Raw genomic sequence first — 21,327 nt, 5'->3', positions numbered from 1 at the left:
GGACAAAGAGGCATCATCCATAGTCTCCTCTTTACCCTTTCTAAGATGTATGCAAATCCCCCACACACAGAGAAATATCAACCCCAAGAAGTCCACACCCCGGCTGGGTTTCACAGCAACAACAGAACAACCGGTGGGATGGCAAGAGACATGGAAAGGGGGTGAAAGGAGGAATAAGACGCAAGAAGGTACTTACAGGCATGCCTTCCCTAGTAAAGGCTGCAGAGAGACAGAGAGAACGGAGAGAGAGGTGTCAGTAACGCCGCGCGAGACCGGGCAGAGGACACTGGACGGCAGCGAGGGGCACCTGAACAGCAAGAGCTTCCAAACCCGAAGCCGGTAACGGGTTTGTTACAAGACTCAACCAGTCCAAGCGGAGCCCCAAAAACCAAGAGACCAAGTTGTCCCACTCAGTCCTTGCTGGGGTGGGAAGGCTCATGCAAAGCGGGCACCAAGCAGAGCAGTCGGAGGAGCACGGCACTCTTCCTAACCTGCCCGGGACCTGGCCAAGGAGGGACCAGAGGACACCAGACAACACAGACAATGCGAAGAGGGGCTGGGCGAGACAGCGCGATCCAACAGGCAGCTGGTGGCAAGGGCAGCACGGCGAAGGGGCTCCTATATATATATATATATATATATATATGTATATGTACACATATGCTACTTCTCCAGTACCACCCCAGCTCCTTAATGAGCGCAGGAAGGGGGGTTTTGTTCCCAGAGAAGCGTGCGGCAAGCGAGGTCTCTCTTTCTACATCCCTTCATGGGTGGGTGAAAGAGGAGAGGACACATGAGCATCACGGCAGCTACCCAGGGGTCTCACCCAGGGCTGCAGAAGGCAGCTGGGTTCACCGTGCCAAGAGGCTTCTACCCATTTTTGGTCCATTTTGCCTATTGCTCCAGGAAGGAGGAGACCCCTCCAGCCAAAGATAAGTCTTGGCAGCTCCTTCCCGAGGGAAGCACAAGAACATTTGCTTTATTGCAATGCCCAGGTCTACACCAGAGCCGAGCGCATCCAGAGGGAAGGCACGAGCCCTTTGGTCCTGCCCGCTCTAGAGATGCGGCTTCTCAGGAGGTTGACACCACGGTGCCAGATGGTGAAGGCACTAAATTAATGCAGCCTAGAGCTTTGAGGGGGGCGGGTTATGATGCTCTCAAAACCCGAGAGAGGATCGACAGCGACCCTTCGCCAGGTGCTCCCGAAACCAACCCAAGGCAGGGAGGGACAGCAGCCGTGGGAGAAAGATGCATCTCAGAGACAGCAGCACAGGTTGCGACAAGTGCAAGCCGTTCCCCAGCTTCAGGAGCGACAGGAGGACGACAAACAATAAAACAACAGGAATAACAACAAAAAAAAAACCAAACCAAAAAAAAAAAAAAAAAAAAAAAAAAAGAGTTCAACTAACTTGTCCCGGTAGCTGCGTGGGCACTTCCTGAGGAACACAGCCTGGCAGGGCGGAAGAAACAGCCACATGCTCCTCAAAGCTGTTGATGCGAGGTTTTTTGGTGGGCTCTGGGCTTGCTAGAGGGGTAACGCTATTACGTCTCATGAGCGGGTTAGGTCCCTTCTTTGCTTCCTAAATTAAAGTGAGACAAAGACAAAAAAAGTAAATAAAAAAAATAAAATAAAGGGAAGAAGGCGACAGTTATAAAGGAAAAAAAAAAAAAAGAAGCAGGTTCTTTTGGTTTTTTTTTTCTTAAAGCAGCCTCTGCTTTTCCCCCAGTCACTGTCAACGTGCAAAGGATGCATTGAAAGGCTCTGGACACCGAAAAAAACCCCAGACGCAAAACGTTCAAGAACTCAGCATGATTTCCTAAGAAGGGGAAGGGGCAGGGGAAGAAAAAAAAAAAAAAAAAGACCCTGCACTCAGAAACGAGACAGACTTTCTCCTCACCTGAGCCTCTGCTCACAAAAAAAAAGTAAATACAGATTGCTAAAAAAACCCTAGCAGTAATCAAAAGACATGACTTTGCACAACAGAGATTGGCGCCCATCGGTCTCCTCCTCGAAGCCGGTCCCTCCAGCCCAGGGAGAGATGTGAAAGCAAGAAGAGGGAAGATGAGCCAGCCCGGGCTGATAAGAAGATTTGGGAAGTGGGGGCAGAGCAGCCAGCGAGGGTCGGAACCACGGCAAGCTCCAACTCAAGCAAGGCGGGATGGAGGGGCAGCACCCGCGCAGCCGAGCAGAGGGACCCAAGCGCTTCGCACATGTCTTGCTCTGTCCTACCCGCGACCCTCCTGCCATCCCCAGCGAGGGTGCTGGAGGAGGACATCGATGGTCCCCACGGCACGGGGAAGGACCGGATCCCCCCACCCCGTTACGGCCACGGGGAGGGAGAGGCAGCTCAGATGCTGCCGCCTGCTGAGGTTGGGAAGCGAAGGAAAAGGAGATGGGGGCCAAAAGGGGATGGTTCCGACCGTCCAGTTGGGCTCCATCACCGCTAAGTGCAAGTTGGAAAGGTCCCAGAGGCTGGGACATGGGTGCTGCCAGGGTCCCTGGGGTCCCCTTTGGGTGGCCGCCCAGCCCCAACACCAAGCTGGTGTCCCCCTGCTCTGGCCTCCGAGCTCCCGGTGGAGCACGTGGCAGATGGACCTGACCTTACGGGAGTTTTCCTCCACGTGAGGGGTCTCCTCCCCGCAGCACCCCACCGCCACCTCCCCACCCTACAGAACGGTACTCTGGTAGCCCCACAGAGCGGTGGGCATACCAGGAAAAAAAGCCACAAAGGCAGATGTTGGGCAAAGTGTTGAGCCTGGGCTCTGCCAGCCAGCTGGGAGATCTGGGAGAAGTCACCTTCTCCATCTGTGGCTCCATTCCCCGCTCGGGCGAGTGGATGACTGCACAGGTGAAAGTCAAAGACCAGGGAGGAGTTTTCCCTGGGCAAACATATTGGGAAGCAGGCACATGCAACAGTCCTTTTCCCTTGGAAAACCCTCAACCGGCTATGTCTTTGCAGAGCAAGAACCCATCTGATGCTCCAGTCCTCCAGCAGCGCTTCCAAGCATCCAACTGAGCCATCTCCCCATGCCCACCCCGGGCATCCTCGCTGCCAGCAGACCATAGGGGAAAGGAGGGGGACACCAAGGGACAGCTCTGAGAAGAAGGAACACTCACCTCTGGCCGTTCCCTGTGGGTGTTAACGGCTTCGATGTTCAGCGAGATGGACTCCACCCGGCAGCCTGCAGAAGGGAGCACAAGGAGACAGAGCAGCCATCAGCAAACCCAACGAGCCCAGGATGCCACCCCAGACCCCTGCTCTTCTCCCACAGGCAGCGTGGATTCAGGAGGAGGTACAAGTCAAACCCCTTGGCACGTTTAGTAGAAAGGTCCCACTTACCATAGGCCACCGGGGTCAGCTTCAACACTGTGTGAAGGGGACATTTCAGGTAGGGCATTTCATCTGCAGAGAAAGCAAAGCAGGAGGGTTATCCCATCCCCTCTCCAAAAGCAGGCTCAGACATCTTCCTCAACAGCCAAAGCCATGCCACATCAGAGATGTATGCTCCAGGCCCTGCATGGCCCCAAAAACATCTCTCATCTCCCCAGAGCTCTGTCTATCATCCCTCCTCCAGCAGGATCAATCCCCTTCCAAGGGACGGGGAGCCCACCTGCGCTCTTGTCAAGGAAGTACGCCAGGAGACAGCGCATGACAGCCTGGTGACAGATCACAAGGACGTTCTCTTGTCTCTCCAGCTCCATGATGACCGGCTCTAGGCGCTGCACCAGATCTTGGTAGGACTGAGACAGAAGAAGGGAAGGGAGATACAGCATAGAATCAAGGAAACAAGGACCTCATAAGAAGTGACAGTCGTTGTCTTTGTCCATCTATTGATTTCATGCCTCTAACTAAACTAAACCAACATAATTACTGCTAAAAACAAGAGAAGTTCAACAAATCCTCATCTTCAGGCTAGCCTAGAACATAGCTACTTCTTCTGATCAGAGGAGAAAAAGCCATTCACATCTCAGTTACAGTCCTGGAGAGTTTATTAAGGTAAGCAACAACTGCAGAGCAGCTTTGAGCATAGTGTCTCCCTATCATCCTGAAATTTGATTTTCTATAGGATTTCTAAGTTCGGAAAAGTCTGGAGCATCCTGAAAGTCTCCAGGGTTTTGAGCAACTTCATAAAGAACCATGACAGGCAGCCAGAAGGAGCTCCAGACACCCAGCGTCAGTGTCAGACATCCCCGAACATTCTCCTGTTAGACATGCTGTCATTGGGATGTCTCCAAAGATTTATTTTTCCCAAATGTCTATGGATGTGACTTAATCTGGGGACAAAAAGCTCAGTTCACAACCTAAAGTATCATCCAGAACTGATGTCAATTCCCACCTCAGCATGTCACACCCCAAAGCAGATCACATTCCCCATGCCAGGAACAGAGATACCAACAGCAACCCAAGAAGTAGAAATCCCTTCTTTGATGAAATGAAAAGGAAATCGGCGCAGCACAACACTTTGAGTGGATGTAAAATGTTGGACTAGAAACCTCCAGAGCCCCCATTCTACTAGTTTGCTATCAAGTCAGTGGGGCTGTTTATTAAGCGATAGGTTTCTTAATAAGATCTTCACGCACCACGATTTCACAAGAGCTCAATATAAAAGGTAAATGGGAGCCCTGACCCTTCTTGATTCCAGTTTCTTGGAGCACTTGCTGCTCCCCTGCTCCAAGTGTAGAGGACAGCATGAAGACAAGAAGGCCATGTTTAAAGTAAGAGTCACATCTCTGAAGGTATGTATCCTTGCAGACCTACCTCCCCAGAAGGATAGCGGTAGTAATATTTATCTTGATCACGTAACGCAAATTCCTCTGGATGCTGCTCCCTGATTTCTTCATACGACATTTCTTCACACACACCCTGTCAGAACAGGACATCCATGAGTTTACTGGACGTGCTTAAAAAGCATGAGCACACCCAACAGGCAAAACCTTCTCCAAAGCAATTGTCTATAACCTTTTGAGTGGTCAGCTACAGAGCATTTCCAAGCAAAAATCATTTTAATCTACTTGCTCAAGTCAACATCTTGACACATCTGCACAAGGTAATGCTAAGATCAGAAGCCATGTTGTGAGTACTGCAGCAGAAAAAGTACCCTTTGCCACAGAAGGAAAATCTCCCCACAGAAGGTGAGATTTAGGCAAAAGCGAAAAGGCTGGTGCTATCACCCTCTCTGCCAAGCAGCAACCAGCATAATCTAGCTGTTCCTACTGCAATCAAAGATACTTACAGCATCTATTTCATTGAGTGCCTTCCACTGCTCGTAGGGCAGTTGGAGAGCTTCTGCCGTTTGGATCGTCCTCTTTAGTTGGCTGGTCCAGACTTTGAGGTCCTTCAGGTTCTGCTCCTCAACAAACTTGTTCAGTGCCAGTGCAAACTGTGGGCCATAAAAAAGAGGTTGATTCCTGATCCACAGCTTCCCAGTAAGCTGCCTGCTTCCCAGTAAATGTTGCCTTCTCCAGGTCCTTCTCCAGGACCTCTTTTGCCTTCCATAGGCAGACATACTAGCCTTCTGCTCTGAGGTGAAGAGCAGCTTCACACACGTTCATCCCCAAAAGCTACGAGGGGTATGAGAACAGAGAAAACAGCAGAGGAGAAAGCAGCAACCTAACGTCATCAAAGAACAACATCAGCACCCAAGAAAAAGCACAACAACCTGGGCTCTCCTACAATGCTACGGAAGAACCCTGGCCACCCCTAACCACAGCTCTGCTTATTTGTCTTAGAGCTAAATCGATGTATCCTGTAGTCCTTAATAATAGTCACATGACTCCATTTGGACTTCAAAATCATCTGGCAAGCCGAAATAGCTATTAACCCTCCCTGAAGCAGTGCGCTTGACCATGTCTTTGAAGAATCAAGCAGCAGGCAATCTGAGAGCACCCTCGGAGTTGGCTATCCCTACCGAAGGGTGGCAGCAGTCCTTGTACATCCCGCCCGGCTTGTGCAAGGTCTGAACCAACCCGATGAAGATACTCATACCTTTCTCTCCTAGAGATTTCTGCAGTCCAACCTCTGTTAACCCCTAACTACATGCAAGCCTACACGCAATGTTGATGGCTGGAAAGTCTTGTTTTGAGGACGTGCCCGAGCCCAAATTTAACCAGCCCTATAGATGGATCCTCTGAGCAAGCCAGCTGTCATCAGATATGCACTTAACCCAATGTATGGCATCTGCTACAGCAGAATCACCCCTAGAAGCCATAGGGGAATATTCCCTTCCCCCTTACCTTCTTGCCCCTGTTGGAGAGGCCCGAGTCACCTCCAATCTTCCCCTTGAGGTTGGACTCGCACTCGCCGTGCCGACAGAGATAAATGGTGCGGGGCTGGACATGAATGTTCATCAGGTAGTAAACGATCCTGCTCTGGATGTGATCCTGAACCCTGTTGACCAGGAATCGCCGGCCAACATCGATGACTTTGATGAGAGAAAGCTCCCTAGGAAAAGCACAGCAAGGATAAGGGGGTTGCCAGTGTGGAAAGCAGAAAGAAAGAAACGCCATCCTTGAAAAACAGCCTTGTGAGGTATCTCAGTCAACATAATCACCCAGCTAAAAGGATTTCCTGCAGGCTATTTTCAACAGGAAGCCAACAGGTAACGGCGATTCATGAAGAGCTAAGTAACACCAGTGTAATCGCCATTCCTCCTTGCAGCAGTAAAGAGGATTAAACAAGACTAGCAGGGAGCACGTTCCTCTCCAGGACAGGGCTCAGCAGGACCAGGATTATCCAGACAGGGCACACAGACGTATTTGTGAGCAGTGGAAAGGCTGGGAGGTGCCTGCATCATCATGCAAGACAGCAAAGGTCTTCCCAGGGCACACAGCTAGGTGGAAACCACAGGGCTTGCTCAACCTTGTGGTTTGAGCCTGTTCAAGCAGTCCCTTCCTTTAACTGACAAAAGCTTCTCAGAAGCACTCAAACCTTTGTATTTAGACCCGCAGAACCAGCATATCTGAGCCCAGAAGAGCCTGGGAAGGTTTCAGTGCCTGGCTCCCTGGCACAGGGCTGGGGAAAACCAGCATTTTCAAGGAAGACAACGAATTCATGATGAGGCTTGGCCATACATTATTCTAGTGCAGTCACATATTTGAAGTGAGATACAGCTCCATACTTCATTAGCCTTCTCCTGGGAGAAGAAAGGCATTCAAGCCGGTTCAGAAGTCAGCAAAGTTTCCTACCGGTCATAGTCATCAGGGTCGAGTGGCTGGTAGCTGGCTTGGTAACAATTGATCCTCTTCATGAAGTCCTCCATGGCATCGGTCGAATTACAGTCCCGGTAGTCAGGGCTGGACAATTTTACTTCCTGCGACAGGGGGAAAAACATGCCGCAAGGAGAGGTTAGGAAGCTTTCCAAGCCAGAACATGCTGATCTCAAATTTCAAGTCCTGCCAAGATCCAGCTATCAGCTGAGCCATTTATAGTCATCACTTACATCATATTACAGAAAAGAAGCAAACTAGACCCAAAACTAAGCACAAGGTGAGAAAATCAGGTATAAACCATTGCATGACTGGTATAGATACATATCAGTCCACTCAAGTTCTCTCAAGAGTTGGGGTAGCATCCCACCACCCAATACAGTGGGGAAACTGAGCTTTCTTATGGCTAAAGAAAAGGATCAGGTTTAAGCAATTCAAGCTGAGAATGGAAAGTGCATGCGCTTAGACAAGATGCTTATCCTGGGCCTTTTGAGTGAATAAAGTTCCCAGGAGTTAGGGGTCAACCTGGCTGTCCACCATCTGAGATAGCAGGATAACAACTTTCAACCCCTCTCTGTGCATTATTTGCTACAAGCTACTGGGCTGCAAGATGCTAGAAACAGGCGATGTGAATATCCAGAACTCTCATGGACTAAGCTTTGCCTGAACTACTCTAACAGGCTATTTTTCCTGAAGATTTGGGTTTCAGCAGCAGCATTACACATTAGTAAGTTCACAAGCAATCCTGAAATCAACAGGATAACACAACCGAGCGACACGCGGCAGCACCCCAGCCCTGCAGCGTATTTTCCGCGCTGATCCCAGCACTAAGAGCACCATTCATCCGCAGCACCTCGCAGAGCAAAAACCTACGCTCAGCTAGTAATTCATTTTTCTCTCCCTTCAATCATTAGTTTCCAAAGAAAGGAACTAAATCCTCCAAAAAAATCCAGCTTCAGGGTGGTGCAAAGAAAAAAAAAGGGAAGAAAAAAAAAAGATGAAGCAAACTGAGCATTTTATTAGCATCATGGAAAAGGCTGTGTGCAACCTCCCAAAAAGCTGGTCACTGGCCACAGGACACCAGCTCCCAGCAGGAGCAAAAGCCACGCTCTAGCCCCAACCCCAGCACACTTTGTGGAGCCCACCCCAGGGGCAGAACAAAACCCTTCTCACAGACTTTGGGTGTCCTCCGATGCATTCCCAGACACCTTAAAATGGCTCGCAAAGTTCAGATGTACAACTGGAGATAAAGCTGGAGCAGAGTCCAGTGGAGGAAAGGACACTTCATTCAAGTTAATCGTGCCTAGGTAGGCCAATTAACGTCTACCTGCCCTAGCCAAGCCTAATGGACAAAGGAGTTCTGGTGGTGGTGGTGGGAAATCAAAGATCCAGCAGCTCCCAAAGGAGCTGGGAAGCAATGTTTTACGCTCCTCTCCCAGCCCAGACTTCAGCTAGTGGCAAGAAACCTCTCAGCTGAGCTGTTATTCTTCTCAAAGCAGATCCCAGTAGATTTTGGGAAGCTGCATGCGGCCAAATACACCAAGTCTGACTGCTCTCTGATGGGATTTAAACCTCTAACCACATCCACCACTTCCAAAAAGTGGGACTTTGATGGAGGTCACCAAAGCATCCTGAATACATTTCTGTCCTTGATATCAAGTTAGACGTCAACAGAAATGCAGACAGCATGGAAGGGAACTGGGGAAAGGCTGCAACAACTTTTATTTTCATTACTTCCAGGTGGCCTTGGGTCCTGGGAGACAAAAGCTCCTTTCTCATTCCAGGGCAAATAGATCATAAAAAGATAAAAACCTCCTAATCCTCAACCAACTCTGGCAAGATGTTCAGACAAGAAACCGGCTGGGTGCAAGTGGGAAATCCTGCACAAGGGAAAACAAAAGCAAGACACTTCCATGCTTACCATAACATTGCTGGCAACTACCGTGGGATCATTGCAGACAGATTCAATGAAGAACACCTGCGAAGCAAAGCAGAGCTCAACTGAAAGCCACCAAAAAGGTTTGTAACATTCAACCAGCTCCTTGCTCAACCCAACCTCCTCCCTGCTTGACCAGAGAGCTCTCCCTCTGCCCCACTCCCATCTTTTCCTTCTCCAGGGCTCGGTACTGGGAATGACGGAAGAGGTTCACATTTTTAATCAAACCCAGCAGTGAAATCTCCCTTACACAGGAGCATCATGAGGACAACACGTTAGTGAAAGAAGATACGCCAACAGTACATTAACATGGACTATATGCAATACAGGCAGCAGCCCGATGGTACCAACCTTGAACCCATTTTCTTTGGCAAAGTTTAGGATCATCCCTCTCCTCTCCCGCGTGGTATTGGTGGCATCAAATACCTTTAAAAGCAATGATTTCGATTAGAACCAGGAGTGCCTGGTTTCCCACTGAGCCCTTGCTGAGAGAAGGAACCACGGAGCAAACTGCACAGGGCACAGCGCCTTCGGGACCAGGACTGCTGCCAAACCCCGTGGAGCACAACTCTGAGCTTACCGCAATCTGGCCAGCCTCCTCCGTCAGGTACAGCTTGACATCCCTCAAGGCAGCCAGGGCACATTGCCTGCAAAAGAGGCGAGACACCCATGGTCCTGATGTCCCGAGATGCTCGCAGCAGCCAGCGCACAGACCTCCACAAAGGCAGGCAGGCTTTGCGGCTCCTCCTCACCACCTCCCCCCTCTCCCAGGGACGTTTAGGAAAGACACAAAAAAACCCACAAGAGCCACGTGTGTCGAGCAGCGTGCTGGTCTTCACAGCAGAGGCAATGGTAGATGAAGAAGCAATGGTCAAGCCTCATGGCAGACCTCATACCCTATGTTGCTGAGCCTGAAGATGAATTTAGGGCACCGCTGATGGAGGATGCGTTGGCGACCCTGAAGCTACTAAGCCCATACAGCTTTTCAGCTTTTGGCACCCAAGTGAGGCACTCCTTGGACAAGCAGGGAAAACTCAAGCTAGAGCCCAGTTTTTCTGTTCATCACCCCCCCAAACAAGCTGGGTAACCATGCTGCCAGCCACGGGCTTCGCCACCCATTTGGGACCCCAGTGCGAGCATGGACACGGTGCCCACACTTACCTCCTGACTTTCATGGCCTCCTCGTTGTCGGGGCGGAAGAAGTCATAGGAGCTATAATGCTTCACCGCTTCACGGCGATACTCTCCCACGTTGAAAACTGTGGGAAAGGCAAAGACCATCAAAACCAGGAGTGGGTGTCAGCACAGCTCGACTCGGCCGTGCAGTTTCTGCAGATAACGCTTTCTAGCAATGGGCCAAGAAGTGACATCTTTAGAGGAAAAGGCTCAGGGACATCGCTTGGCCTTCAAAGTCAAAGAGAACACGGGCTGCAGCAGAAGCAATGGGAGGACATGGATATTTGGCCCATGGGATCTTGGAAAGATCCCCCATTATCTCCCACCCCCCAAGGCACTGAGCTCCTGGAGCAACTCCCAAGGACCAGACCTCATGCTTTCCCCAGGCAGCCAGTGAAAGCCTCACCTTTTGTTGGAACACCAATCCAGTTGAGGTAGCGAGTCAGCTTCTTGGAGATGTAGGTCTTCCCGCGGGCTGGGAGGCCAACCATCACTATCACGGTGGGGGAATTGGCAAGCTGCGGCCCACAGGCTACGAGAAGGAGGAGAAAGAACAACATGAGCTGCCACGAATTCTCCAGCTCATCTTGCATCAACCCTACAAGGCACTTGCTCTTCACCCAGCCTTCCCCCAAGTCCTTCAGCAGCAAGAGAAAACCCAAAGCCTCTGCTCCTTATTCACCATCATCATCTCTGCAGTATCTCCTATGCATCCCTCTCTTGACCCTGGAAAACCAAAACTGTGAGCAGGTGAATCCAGTGACTCATTTTTGCAATGGGATCTGCTGAACGAGCATACATTGGAGCAGGGGGCATGGCAGCCGGCTCCATGGCTGCCCATCGGTGAGACACAACTGCCCCAGCTAAGCCATGCTGACCCAAATTCACCCTGGTGCCACCCAAACCGGGAGACTGGAGTCACAGCCTGACAGCTACGGCAAGGAGAACATCCTGACGGCTGCAAAGTGGGCAAAGAACCAGCAGTTGCCCCAGGATCCCTGCAGGACCTCTGTGTCTCAGTTTCCCCATTTGAGGGGGGGGGGGGGGGAAATCAAGGCAAATACAGTGTCCCATTCCCACAGTTCAGCCAATTCTGTGAAAAACTAGAGAATGGCCAAGGGCTTTGGTCCAGTCCCCGCAGCAGCACACTTCAGACACAGCCGCTGTGCTGAAATCCCAGGTCTGCACCAAGATCTTCACCCACAGAGATCACCTTCCAAAAACTTTTGCTAGCTTTTTTAGCTGATACACATGCAAACGCAACCAACTAACTGGTTTTTCTGAAGACAAGCAGGGCATGAGGACTACAGAACAACTGACATTTAAAAGCAGTTAAGTGACTTATTCCTTTTTCCTCATAAACCTGTTTTAAGCTGGCTTTGTTGTTGTTGTAAAGAGGGTCCATGTCAAACGGCTGGAAATAAATCCAAAGGCATTACTTTGTGATGACTTGGCAAATGAAGAGAAACTCCTCTCCAATTCACCTTAACAGCATGGCCAAAATGCAGACAAATCAGCTACGGGGCTGCCCAGGTGAATCACTTCTTCCCCCCATAAATCCTTTAGAAAGTAAATTCCTGGTTCAGTTTGGAGGAAATTGCTGAGGTTGCAGGAGTGGGAATGCAGTTTGGGAATTTTTTTAGTCTTCCGCAGCCTGGTCCCAGCACGACGGGATGCGTCTGGACTACGTGGATCGCACGCCCCGTGGACCACATAACGCGGCAGCATCCCTCTCCCGCGGCAGCATCCCTGCTCCTCTCCAGGGTTTGCCCTGTAGAATTCCTTCTCACATGGTGCTGCACACCCGAAAAGGCCAAGGCACAAAGCCAAGCCCTTTAAATAAAGGCAAGGAAGATCTTAACGATGCCTAATGGAATTTGGATTAGCCAGCCGCCTTTCATGCAGGCATGACACACCAAGAGCCCTCCCGGCGAAGGCAGGATAGGCGAGACCCTCCGGGGGATTTTCTCACCCACCCTTCAATCTGTCTGGTGAGCCTGGAGACCTCATGGGAAAGGAATGCAGGGAGTGAGTGGCTGGTGGCAGAGCCATAAAAACGCAGCTTAATTACGGTCTGGGTGGAGAGCTCTGCCTGTCCCAGCTACCCGCAGGTGGGCAGAGCAGATTTTGGGGATGCGAGAGGTTCCCCGGGGATGGAGACCGGGGAGGTGGGTTGGGGTAGAGTTTTCTCAGTGGAGATCTGGGAAAGGCAAACAGAGTGAGAGGTATTCAGAGAGCATGCAGAGCACGTGGGATTTCCCTCCCCTTCTGAGAAAAAAGATAATAATCCAGCAGCTAAAGGAACCAAATTAAAGCCACAAGGAAGAGTTACGGCGCTGGTACCCAGAAGGGCAGAGAAGAGCTACCCATCTTGCCAAAGCAGACTCAGCAGGCAAGAGATGAGAAAACCATCTTAAAAGAGGTTTTCTTTTTTTTTTTTTTTTTTTTCCTAAATATTCCACATTCCTCAGGCTGGAGCTGCCCTCATACTCGCTCCCTTTGTGTGACCTGCATCCCCGGTGCCGCGTTTCAAAAGCCCAGGCCAGCTTCCACTGGTTTCAGTAGCAAGCGCCGATTTTGCGTGCTGATGTACCAAGGGAGCTGTGCAAAGTATCCAGAAAAAATATTTTTTTCCTCTTTAACAGTCTCACATCCTTAACCAACCTACAGGTACAAGTCTTGTTTTGCACAAAACCCAACCACTTATTAGATAAAGGGAGGGGGGGAGAATAATACCTGAATAAAGAAACTCCTCCTTTCCCTACCTGCCAGCGGACAAAGGATCTCAAAGAGCAGAGCCAAGAGGATTTGGGACGAAAAGGTGTTGCGGGAGTTAAACACCTGTATTTGAGGAATCTCCCCCCCAATTCAGTTTGCTGCCAAAGGAAAGATCCAGGTTCCCCTTGGACCATGAAAAAGCATCTGTTTTACAGACCTGGGAAGCACCTCCCAAAACACCCAGGCATGAAGCGTGCAGCTTTTTATCAGGAACCTGAGCCCAAACCCAGCTAAATCACAAAAGCCTCCGGGAAACTTTGCATCAGGGTTGTAACAGAAACCAGTGTTTTGCTCCCGGTGCTTCACAAAGACCTAATTCATCATTTCCTTTCACCACTGCTGGAAAGCTATCAGGGATTTCAATGCATATTTATTACTCGTTATCGACATCTATCCAGGTAAGTCAAGGTCAGGGATGACTTTTGAAAAGCTCAATCGGGATATTGAGAAGTAGCTCGTCACTTGTGCCTTCTATCTGCTAGAAAGCTGGTGTCAGTGCGCTCTCATGCTTCACCGGAGTGAAAGGAAGAGAAAAAAAAAAAAAAAAAGGAAGGAAATTTGCTTCTATAAAAGGTTCGATAAAATAGCTACCTCCCCATTTCAGGCATTTTTACTGTCTCCTCATAAGAAGCGTTCCCCTGCGCCTCCCCCGAGCCCACGCCATGCGTTCCACGTTAGCCCTACGTTCCCCTTTTCCAGCTTCTTCCCATTGCAATTGCCCGACGCCTTCGCGGATGCTCCGAGCACGCGTTTCTGCGCCGCTCACGCGCGCGCAACTGATATCGCCCTGCTGACGCGCCAGCTGTGGTTCTATTGGGCTTTATTTTCCCCATCCCCTCGTCCGCCGAGCCAGAGCGATGGGAGGAAAGAAAAGCAGCGGCAGCCCCTTTCCTCTTCCAGCATCCCCCACCGGAGCCCCCTCCCCTCGCCTGGCTCTGCCCATCCAGCCGCCTGCGACGACTTGACTTTCCCAGCCCCTACGTGAGAGACGTGCAGCTTGACAGCAATTTAATGGATCGCCGTCAAAAGGCCAGATGAAGGCATCACTTCGCATCCATTCCAGTGGACAGGGAAGCGGACAATCGGACTAATTATTTCACAGGCGAGGAGCGGCCGGGCGGGAGCTTTCCGAGGATGCTCCCAGGGATGCTCCCGCTCCCTCCTCCCCTCCGGGGACCGCATCGGCCTCGTGTCTCTCTCATACCTCCCTTCCCACCCGGCTTTGTGGCTCTGCTCTTTGTTGCTACCGAGGAATTAATAGCACCTCGAGTTTAAAATAGGCACCTTGGGTTTAAAGAAAAAAAAAAAAGACCTAAAAAAGACCAATAACGCTCTTCTCATAGAGCGCAGTGAGCGGTTGCCCAGCATGGCTCGTTCCCACCCCGAGAGAAAATAATTAGAAGCCACATCACGGTATTAATGAGCCCCTCGGTGCCTTAATATATTACAGTATGTTAGTTTTCTACTCTGCCAAGGAGGGAATTCTCTCCTCTGAGAAACCAGTTGACTAAAGCAGCAAAAGACACAGGGAGGCTCCGCGTACACGAGGGATTTCTTTCAAAGGTGTCGGCCCTTGAGAAAAATCAAACCGAACAGATACATCTGCAAAGCATTAAGCCAGGAGACATTTTACCCTGCTAAAAGCAAAGCCCCATGGCAACCCAGATGTTCAGCCTGTTGCTGAAAGCCATTTCCTCAGCAGCTTCTGCTGCAGAACTGCCCTTGCCAAGCGCAGGCTGCATGTGCAGACATCTGCTGTAGGGCTCAGACATCCCTCGCCGCATGCCTGACCCATAGCCATGGGGCAACAACACGTGGCAAATCCATAGGATATTTTTTTATTATTATTTTTTAAACGGGGGAACTTTCCGGCCAAGGGAAATCAACATCCAAAGCGACTCTAAAAACGCCTGCTCAAGAAAAGCATCGGAAAGACTGATTCACCCAACTGCCCAAGCCACTTCCATCCTTTGCCAGGCTGCGAAGTGCCACCTCCTCCGTCCTGGCTTTCCACAGCCCCGGATCTGCGGATTCCTGCGACGCTTATTTAGAGTTACGCGGAGTTGCACAACTGGCAGGTTGTCAGTTTAGCTGTTGGGCGAGTTAAAAGAGCTGTCTCTCGAGCTTTAGTATTGTATTATGATTCATGATTTGTTTTATAGTAACACCGGGATGACCCAAGCGGTTTTTTTTTTGGTTGGTTTTTTTTTTTTAAGCGCAGAGGTTGGTTTTAAACACTCGGGATGCTTTCTGAGCTTTGAAAAGAAGGGAAGCCACTGCAGAAGTTTCAGCATTAATTTTTGCCCTCCCCTCCACCTGCCTCCTATCTCATCCCAAGCACAGCACAGGGGTAAAGTGGTAAAGTGCAAAAACCTGGTGGTTTTTTTCCCCCAAATCCACTGCCCTAATCCTAATCTGCTGCCCCCACCCAAAAAAAAATTTAATAAATCACTAATAAATCTCAGAGCCAAGTACCAGACACCCTGGAAATCCCAGCTGAGCTGGTACCTGGGTGTTGAGCTTAGATTCCCTTTTAATCCCAGGGCTGGAGGTGGCGGCGGGGGGGGGGGGGGGGGGGGGCTGGAAATTGGGCCACGCGTGTCCCAGCTCCTCTGAGAGCACCGGGAAGCTGCCATGTGATGGTTGCACCTTCCTCCGGCTCCCACGGGTGGAAGCGAGTCACGGGATGGCAGCGGGTGGGATGCGGACACGGGAATGATGCTGGAGGAGGCAAAGGCGGAGGAAGGGGGGGGGGGGGAACAAGGAATGCTGCATGGATATTTGGGGAAAAGGGTGTTGCGGAGTCCCCACGCACACTCAGGGAGAAGGGGGGCTGTTTCCCACCCCAGCCCACCCCGCGGGGATGCTGCGGTGCCCGTACTCACAGCGGCGGGGCAGTGCCGGGCGGTTGTCATTGGGAAGCCAAATCTTCTGGATGCGGCTTTGCGTCAGCTCCATGGGCATTTTTAAAACAAAGGTCTTTTTGCGCTCCGCGTCCACCTTGGGGCGTTTGCGGGGGAGGGAGGGAGGAGAAGAAAAGAGGAGGAAGGAGGGGAAAAAAAAAAAGTAATAAAAAAATAAAGCGGGGTTTGTTGCGGTCGTCGCTTCGGGGGGTGGTTTAGGGCAAAGCGGCTGCGGCGCTTTCGGATGCTTCTCGGAGGCGCGTTAAGGCTTTACGGCGGAGGAGGGGGAGGAGGAGGAGGAGGAGGAAGAGGAGGGACGGGGCTTCAGGGCACAAAGCCGGCAGGAACGGCACAAATACCGCCGCTGCCTGCTCGGAGAGAGCGAGTCCTGCCGGTAATTTTGCTGTAAATCAGGATGCAGAAAAAAAAAAAAAAAATTAAAAAAATACTTTAAAAAAAAATTTTTTTCCCTTTGAATTTGCAAAAATAATTTGAAAAAGGAGGAAAATCCCAACGCTAGGCAGCCGGGGAAGGGCTGACCCTACGGCTGCTGCTTTTCCTCCGCTCCGCTCGCAATGAGCCGGCAGCGGCGGCGGCCGCCTATTTCTAGCCGGGCAGGCCGGGCGGAGGAGGAGGAGGAGGAGGAGGAGGAAGAGGGCGGAGAGACCAAGGGGGGGGTTGTCGGGGCTCGGCCCACGCTGCCGCCTGCCGCCGGCCCCCCGCACTGCAGCGGGGACAAAGGAGGAGCCGGGGAGGCTTTGTTCTCCGAAGGGGGGGGGACACACGCCCAGCGACCATCACCGTGTCTTCGGGCCTGCGCCTCGGGGATGGGGGGGGGGACGACTGCGGGAGGGGCCCGAGGTGGAAAGAATCAAGTGGAACGCGTTGGGAATGAAAAGGTACAAATGAGGGAGCTGAGATGATAAACAGGGTGAAAAGAGGGAAAAAGAGGAAAAGTGGTGAAAAGAGGGGAAAAGGTGAAAAAAGGAAAAGTGGTGAAAAGAGGGGAAAAGGTGAAAAAAGGAAAAGTGGTGAAAAGAGGGAAAAAGGTGAAAAGAGGGGGAAAGGTGAAAAGAGGAAAAAAGGTGAAAAGAGGGAAAATAGTGAAAAGAGGGAAAATAGTGAAAGCGGTAAAAATGGTAAAAAGAGTAAAAATAGTGAAAGGTAAAACGGTAAAAAGAGTAAAAATAGTGAAAGCGGTAAAAATGATTAAAAAAAGTGGTAAAAATGATAGGAATGATTTTAAAAAGTGGTAAAAATGATAGAAATGATTTAAAAAAGTGGTAAAAATGATAAAGTGGTAGAAATTATGGAGATGATAAAAAAGTGGTAGAAATGATGGAGAGGATAAAAAAGTGGGAAAAATGGTAAAGATAAAAATAACAAAAAAAGAAACAAAAAGAAAATAAAAAATAATTAAAGAAAAAAAAATAAAAAAAATATAGAAGAAAACACAATAAAGAAAAAAAAAAAAAAAAGCTAAACCCGAGCTGAACTGCGGTGCCATGGGGGGCATTTGCAGCTCCCCCCTCTCCCCGCCCTTCGCTGCCGGGCCCGGGGGAACCGGTCGCGGCCCGGGGGGGTCCGGGGGGTTGCGGAGGGCCGGGGGCTGCGCTCCGGCACGTCGCTCACGTCGCACATGGCGGGGCCGCCTCCCCCCCCTCCATCCCCGGTCCCGTCCCCGTCCCCCCCCCGCCGGGGATGCCCCGGCTCCGCCTCCGCTCCGCCCCGCTCCGCGGACGCGGAAAACGCTCGGGCGGATACCGGGGGGGGGAAGGAGGAGGGATGGGGGGGCTGTTCGTGACACCCCCCTCCCCAAAAAGCTGGGAATGCTCCCCGGGAAGCTTGGCTTTCCAATGGGCACGGTGACGTTCCTTTCTTATTTTTAGCCTGTTGGTGGGTTTTGGGTTTTTTCTTTTTAATTTTGTATTTTTTTTTTTAAATTTTGTATTCTTTTTGTTATTGATTTTTTCTGTTGTTTCAGCTTTCGTTACTTCCATTGTCTCGTTATTTGTTGTTTTTTATTTTCATGATTTCTATTGGTTTTGCCATTTTAATATTTTTTTAGTGAAATTCTTTATTATTCCAATATTTTCCTGTTTATTAATTTTACCCCATTATTGTATTATTTACTATTTCTAATACTTATTACTTCTTTAAAATGTTTTATTACTTAATCCCTCTGATTATTTAATCATTTCCATTACTCTATTAGTTTATTACCCCTATTATCACTGTTCTTAACCCAGTGGCCAGCTTCCCTCACCTTTCCATCTTAAATTAAGCAGCGGAACAGGAGCCCAGCAATAATAACAACCCAAAGCAGTTGGCGTTTGCAGCGCAAGGGGGGTCGGGGACATCATCCAGGGGCCACCCGGAAAACTGCTTCGGAGATGCCGAAGCCCCAAATGGGCAGGTGCTCCCCCCCCCCCCCCAGCCCCGGTGATGGGGAGGGTCCCACTTGGCACTGGGTGCTGCTGGGTGACGAACGTGCCATGGTGGGGAAACGTGGAAATAGATCATCTCTGGGAAGAGTTGTAGAGGTGGAAGCATCTGCTTCGATGGGGTTTCATAAAGCAAATTTTGCTTGAAAATTTAAAGCCCCGTAAGTAGCATCTTGGATACTTAAAAGCATTTAAGAGCCTTTTTACTTCAAGCGTTCAGCAGCTTTCTTTGATTATATAGGGCATTTTCCTCCTTATATTTTTATCACAGATCTAGAAAGAACATATTTTTGGCTGTCGCCTTACATGGAGCCAAGATGGATGGAGTAAAAAAAAAAAAAAGCACAATCGTTCCCTCTCCTACGCAGGAAAAAAATATTCACAGGCAAAAAAAAAAATTAAAAAAAAAATAGCTACTATGAGGGAGCTGGAGAAGAGCCAGAGATTTGGGATGTGGGATGGAAGATGGGGCGGGGGGGGAGAGCAGCGAGCGGTCTGGCTGGCAAAGGTGGGGATGGGGGTCAGACCCAACTTCACTCCCTGGACCACCATACACAAAATCCATCCTCAGGAAAGGGCAGGAGGATTTTTTTTATTATTATTCCAAAATCCCAGACTTTTTCCCATGGAAGGCAACAAAAATTTGGTTCCCAGCTTCAAGTCAGAAGAAGGAAGAAAATTCACGTGATGTTACAGGACAAGGAATTTGGGCATCCCCCTTCCTCCAGCCGCTCAGCTCTCCTTTCCATGGCTCTTCTCCGCTTCCAAAATCACCACCCCCACAATATCGAAAGGAGCCCGAAAGCAAAACCCCGCCTGAATTAAAATCACAGTCACTTTAAATTAGATCCACCTAGTAATTCTTGGCTTAAAAACTCCTAAATAACTGGAGCGGAAAGCTTCAACTCCTAAATAAATGGCCTGGTTTTCAAAGGCACGAGCACCCAGCTGCTCCAAGCGAGGTCAGCTGGAAGAAGAAGCATCGTTACTATTTATAAAGCGCTTTCACCGCGGGGATAGGGTGGCGGGCAGGACGGCACTAGGTGCACGGAGAGGATTTATTTTCCCCTCTCGAGTCGTGCTGTGCAAAAGCACAACTCCCTATAAATAGAGCCGGGACGGGTAAATAAGCTGTTGCTCACAGCTGCTGTGGAAGGAGCCCACGGGGTGCTTAGCTCAGCGATTTTTCGAGAAATCCAAGTCACCGACGGGGCCAAATGTCAGTAAGAGGTGCGTCGGCTTGCCCAGAGCCCCCATGGGATGGCCAGCGATGCTGTCCCACGTCCTCTGCTTCTCCGGGTGACGAAAGATGCGGAGGGAGGAATAAATCACCCACCGTTCGCCAGAGGTGCTGCCTTACCTACCCTGTCGCAGCAACCTGCGGGGATTTAATAAATGTAGAGGGACAGGGGTATCAATGGAACGTCAGGGCTCGAAATCTGAAGGTCCTGGTGGTAGATGGGGGGAAAAAATGACCTCGAGCATCCGAGGGATGGAGGCAGCAGGTCTAGAGGAATAGGAGAGGGGAGGGCAGCGCAAAAGAGGGGAGTCTGGCAGAAAAGGGTGGAAAAACCCCGTTTCTGTGAGAACGGGAAACCCGTCTCTGACGGGGTTTACAGGCTGCGGACTTCTCCAAAACACCAAAGCCAAACCTCCTCAAGTCCTTCTTTTATTTCTCACGAAACTGACCTAGCAACCTGCCCTGACCAGTGGAATTAGGCTCTGGATATGGCCCAAAAATCACAACCCTGGACTAAATTTCTCATCCCCTTTGGAAGAACCTACCGGTATCAAGGAACCACCAGCCAGCCTCCCCTGGCACCCTTCCCCCAGCATCAAAACGCAGGCAACGGCAGTGATTGCTCCGGCGAGCCCCAACTCTGACTAAGACATGATTCATCCTCCTCTTTTTTCTTTTTCTTTCCCCCCCCCCCCCCCCAAGGAAACTTGGAAGAAAAGGACAAGTCACATTCATGCCTGCGTTCGGTGCAACACGGACCGTCTCCTTCGGATGTGGCATGGAGGGGACAGGGTGCAGCGTGCGTGATGCCCGGTGGGATCCAAGTCGTGCGGTCCAACCCTGCACCCGGCAACGCTTTGCCCGGTTAAAATTTGGAGACGGTGCATACATCACCATATAGATGCAGCCATACGTGTGCTTGGTTAACGGCGAGGCAGCTTGACCCACAGCAATTTCCAGCACGGCCTCGGTTTACCAACCTGGGACATGGGCACAAATAGTTCTCCCTACCCTGGGAGGGAGGTTGCAAAAGTCAGGCAGCAGCTGCCCAAATTCTTGTTAGTGCATTAACGACATGCTCTTGCAACGGAGAAAATTATTCCTCTGGGCTGACCGAGGGGTATTTATACACTTATTTTAAAAAAAAAAAAAAAAACAAAACAAAACCTGCCAGACTTTGCACTTCCTAAAAAATCAGTGAGATTCTGGAGAAGCCCAGAAAATTGTCTGCAATGTATTAGAGGAATTGGGGGCTTTCAAAAAGGTCAGGGAGGAAACCAAGTGGTTGCCCCCTCCTCCCGCCCGCTGGATGCTGAGCTGTTTTCGCTGCTGATGGCACTTTCTTTGGAGGGACTTGAAGTTTGCAAAAGCTGCTGAGGGTCAGGCTCATGGTGGGGAGGGTTTGGCAAAGGCTGATAAAATATGTTTGGGTTTGGAGAGGCAGCTGGAGTTCACTGTCCTTTGTGTCTGCACGTTTCAGTCGCCTCCTTCCCCCTTGCCCCCGGCAGGTATTTCAGTTACAAGAATAAATAAACGAGGAGCGAAGTGCAAACTGGGCCGATATCATCGGGATATCACCGCTCCCTCTTCTCATCTCACCCTCTCCCTCACCCTGCTGCCCGGGGGACCGTGACGAGCTCCCGC

General features: G+C 50.4%; 1 protein-coding gene across 8 annotated transcripts in view; it reads right to left on the bottom strand.

Moving 5' to 3' along the window:
* Positions 1-21,327, bottom strand: part of PFKFB3 (6-phosphofructo-2-kinase/fructose-2,6-biphosphatase 3) — a 44,252-nt gene that overhangs the window by 5,914 nt on the left and 17,011 nt on the right. For 2 of the 8 annotated variants that reach the window (XR_011327706.1, XM_069801550.1), the window contains exons 1-15: positions 15,982-16,814; positions 10,725-10,850; positions 10,305-10,401; positions 9,724-9,790; positions 9,495-9,569; positions 9,129-9,185; positions 7,187-7,311; positions 6,236-6,443; positions 5,236-5,382; positions 4,761-4,865; positions 3,613-3,742; positions 3,342-3,404; positions 3,119-3,183; positions 1,410-1,580; positions 197-219 (exon numbers count right to left, since the gene is read on the bottom strand). Coding sequence is in view for 7 of the 8 variants with exons in the window: in XM_069801550.1 (XP_069657651.1) it covers positions 197-219; positions 1,410-1,580; positions 3,119-3,183; positions 3,342-3,404; positions 3,613-3,742; positions 4,761-4,865; positions 5,236-5,382; positions 6,236-6,443; positions 7,187-7,311; positions 9,129-9,185; positions 9,495-9,569; positions 9,724-9,790; positions 10,305-10,401; positions 10,725-10,850; positions 15,982-16,060 (1,538 nt within the window). In the remaining variant the exon portion in view is untranslated. Of the gene's footprint in view, positions 1-192; positions 220-1,409; positions 1,581-3,118; positions 3,184-3,341; positions 3,405-3,612; positions 3,743-4,760; positions 4,866-5,235; positions 5,383-6,235; positions 6,444-7,186; positions 7,312-9,128; positions 9,186-9,494; positions 9,570-9,723; positions 9,791-10,304; positions 10,402-10,724; positions 10,851-15,981; positions 16,815-21,327 lie in introns of those variants that run through there. The other 6 variants (XM_069801554.1, XM_069801551.1, XM_069801555.1 and 3 more) reach the window with 5 other exon arrangements.

Source organism: Haliaeetus albicilla, chromosome 14 (assembly GCF_947461875.1).
Source record: "Haliaeetus albicilla chromosome 14, bHalAlb1.1, whole genome shotgun sequence".
In the NCBI taxonomy this organism is placed as follows: domain Eukaryota; kingdom Metazoa; phylum Chordata; class Aves; order Accipitriformes; family Accipitridae; genus Haliaeetus; species Haliaeetus albicilla.
This window is presented reverse-complemented; position numbering and strand designations above follow the sequence as displayed.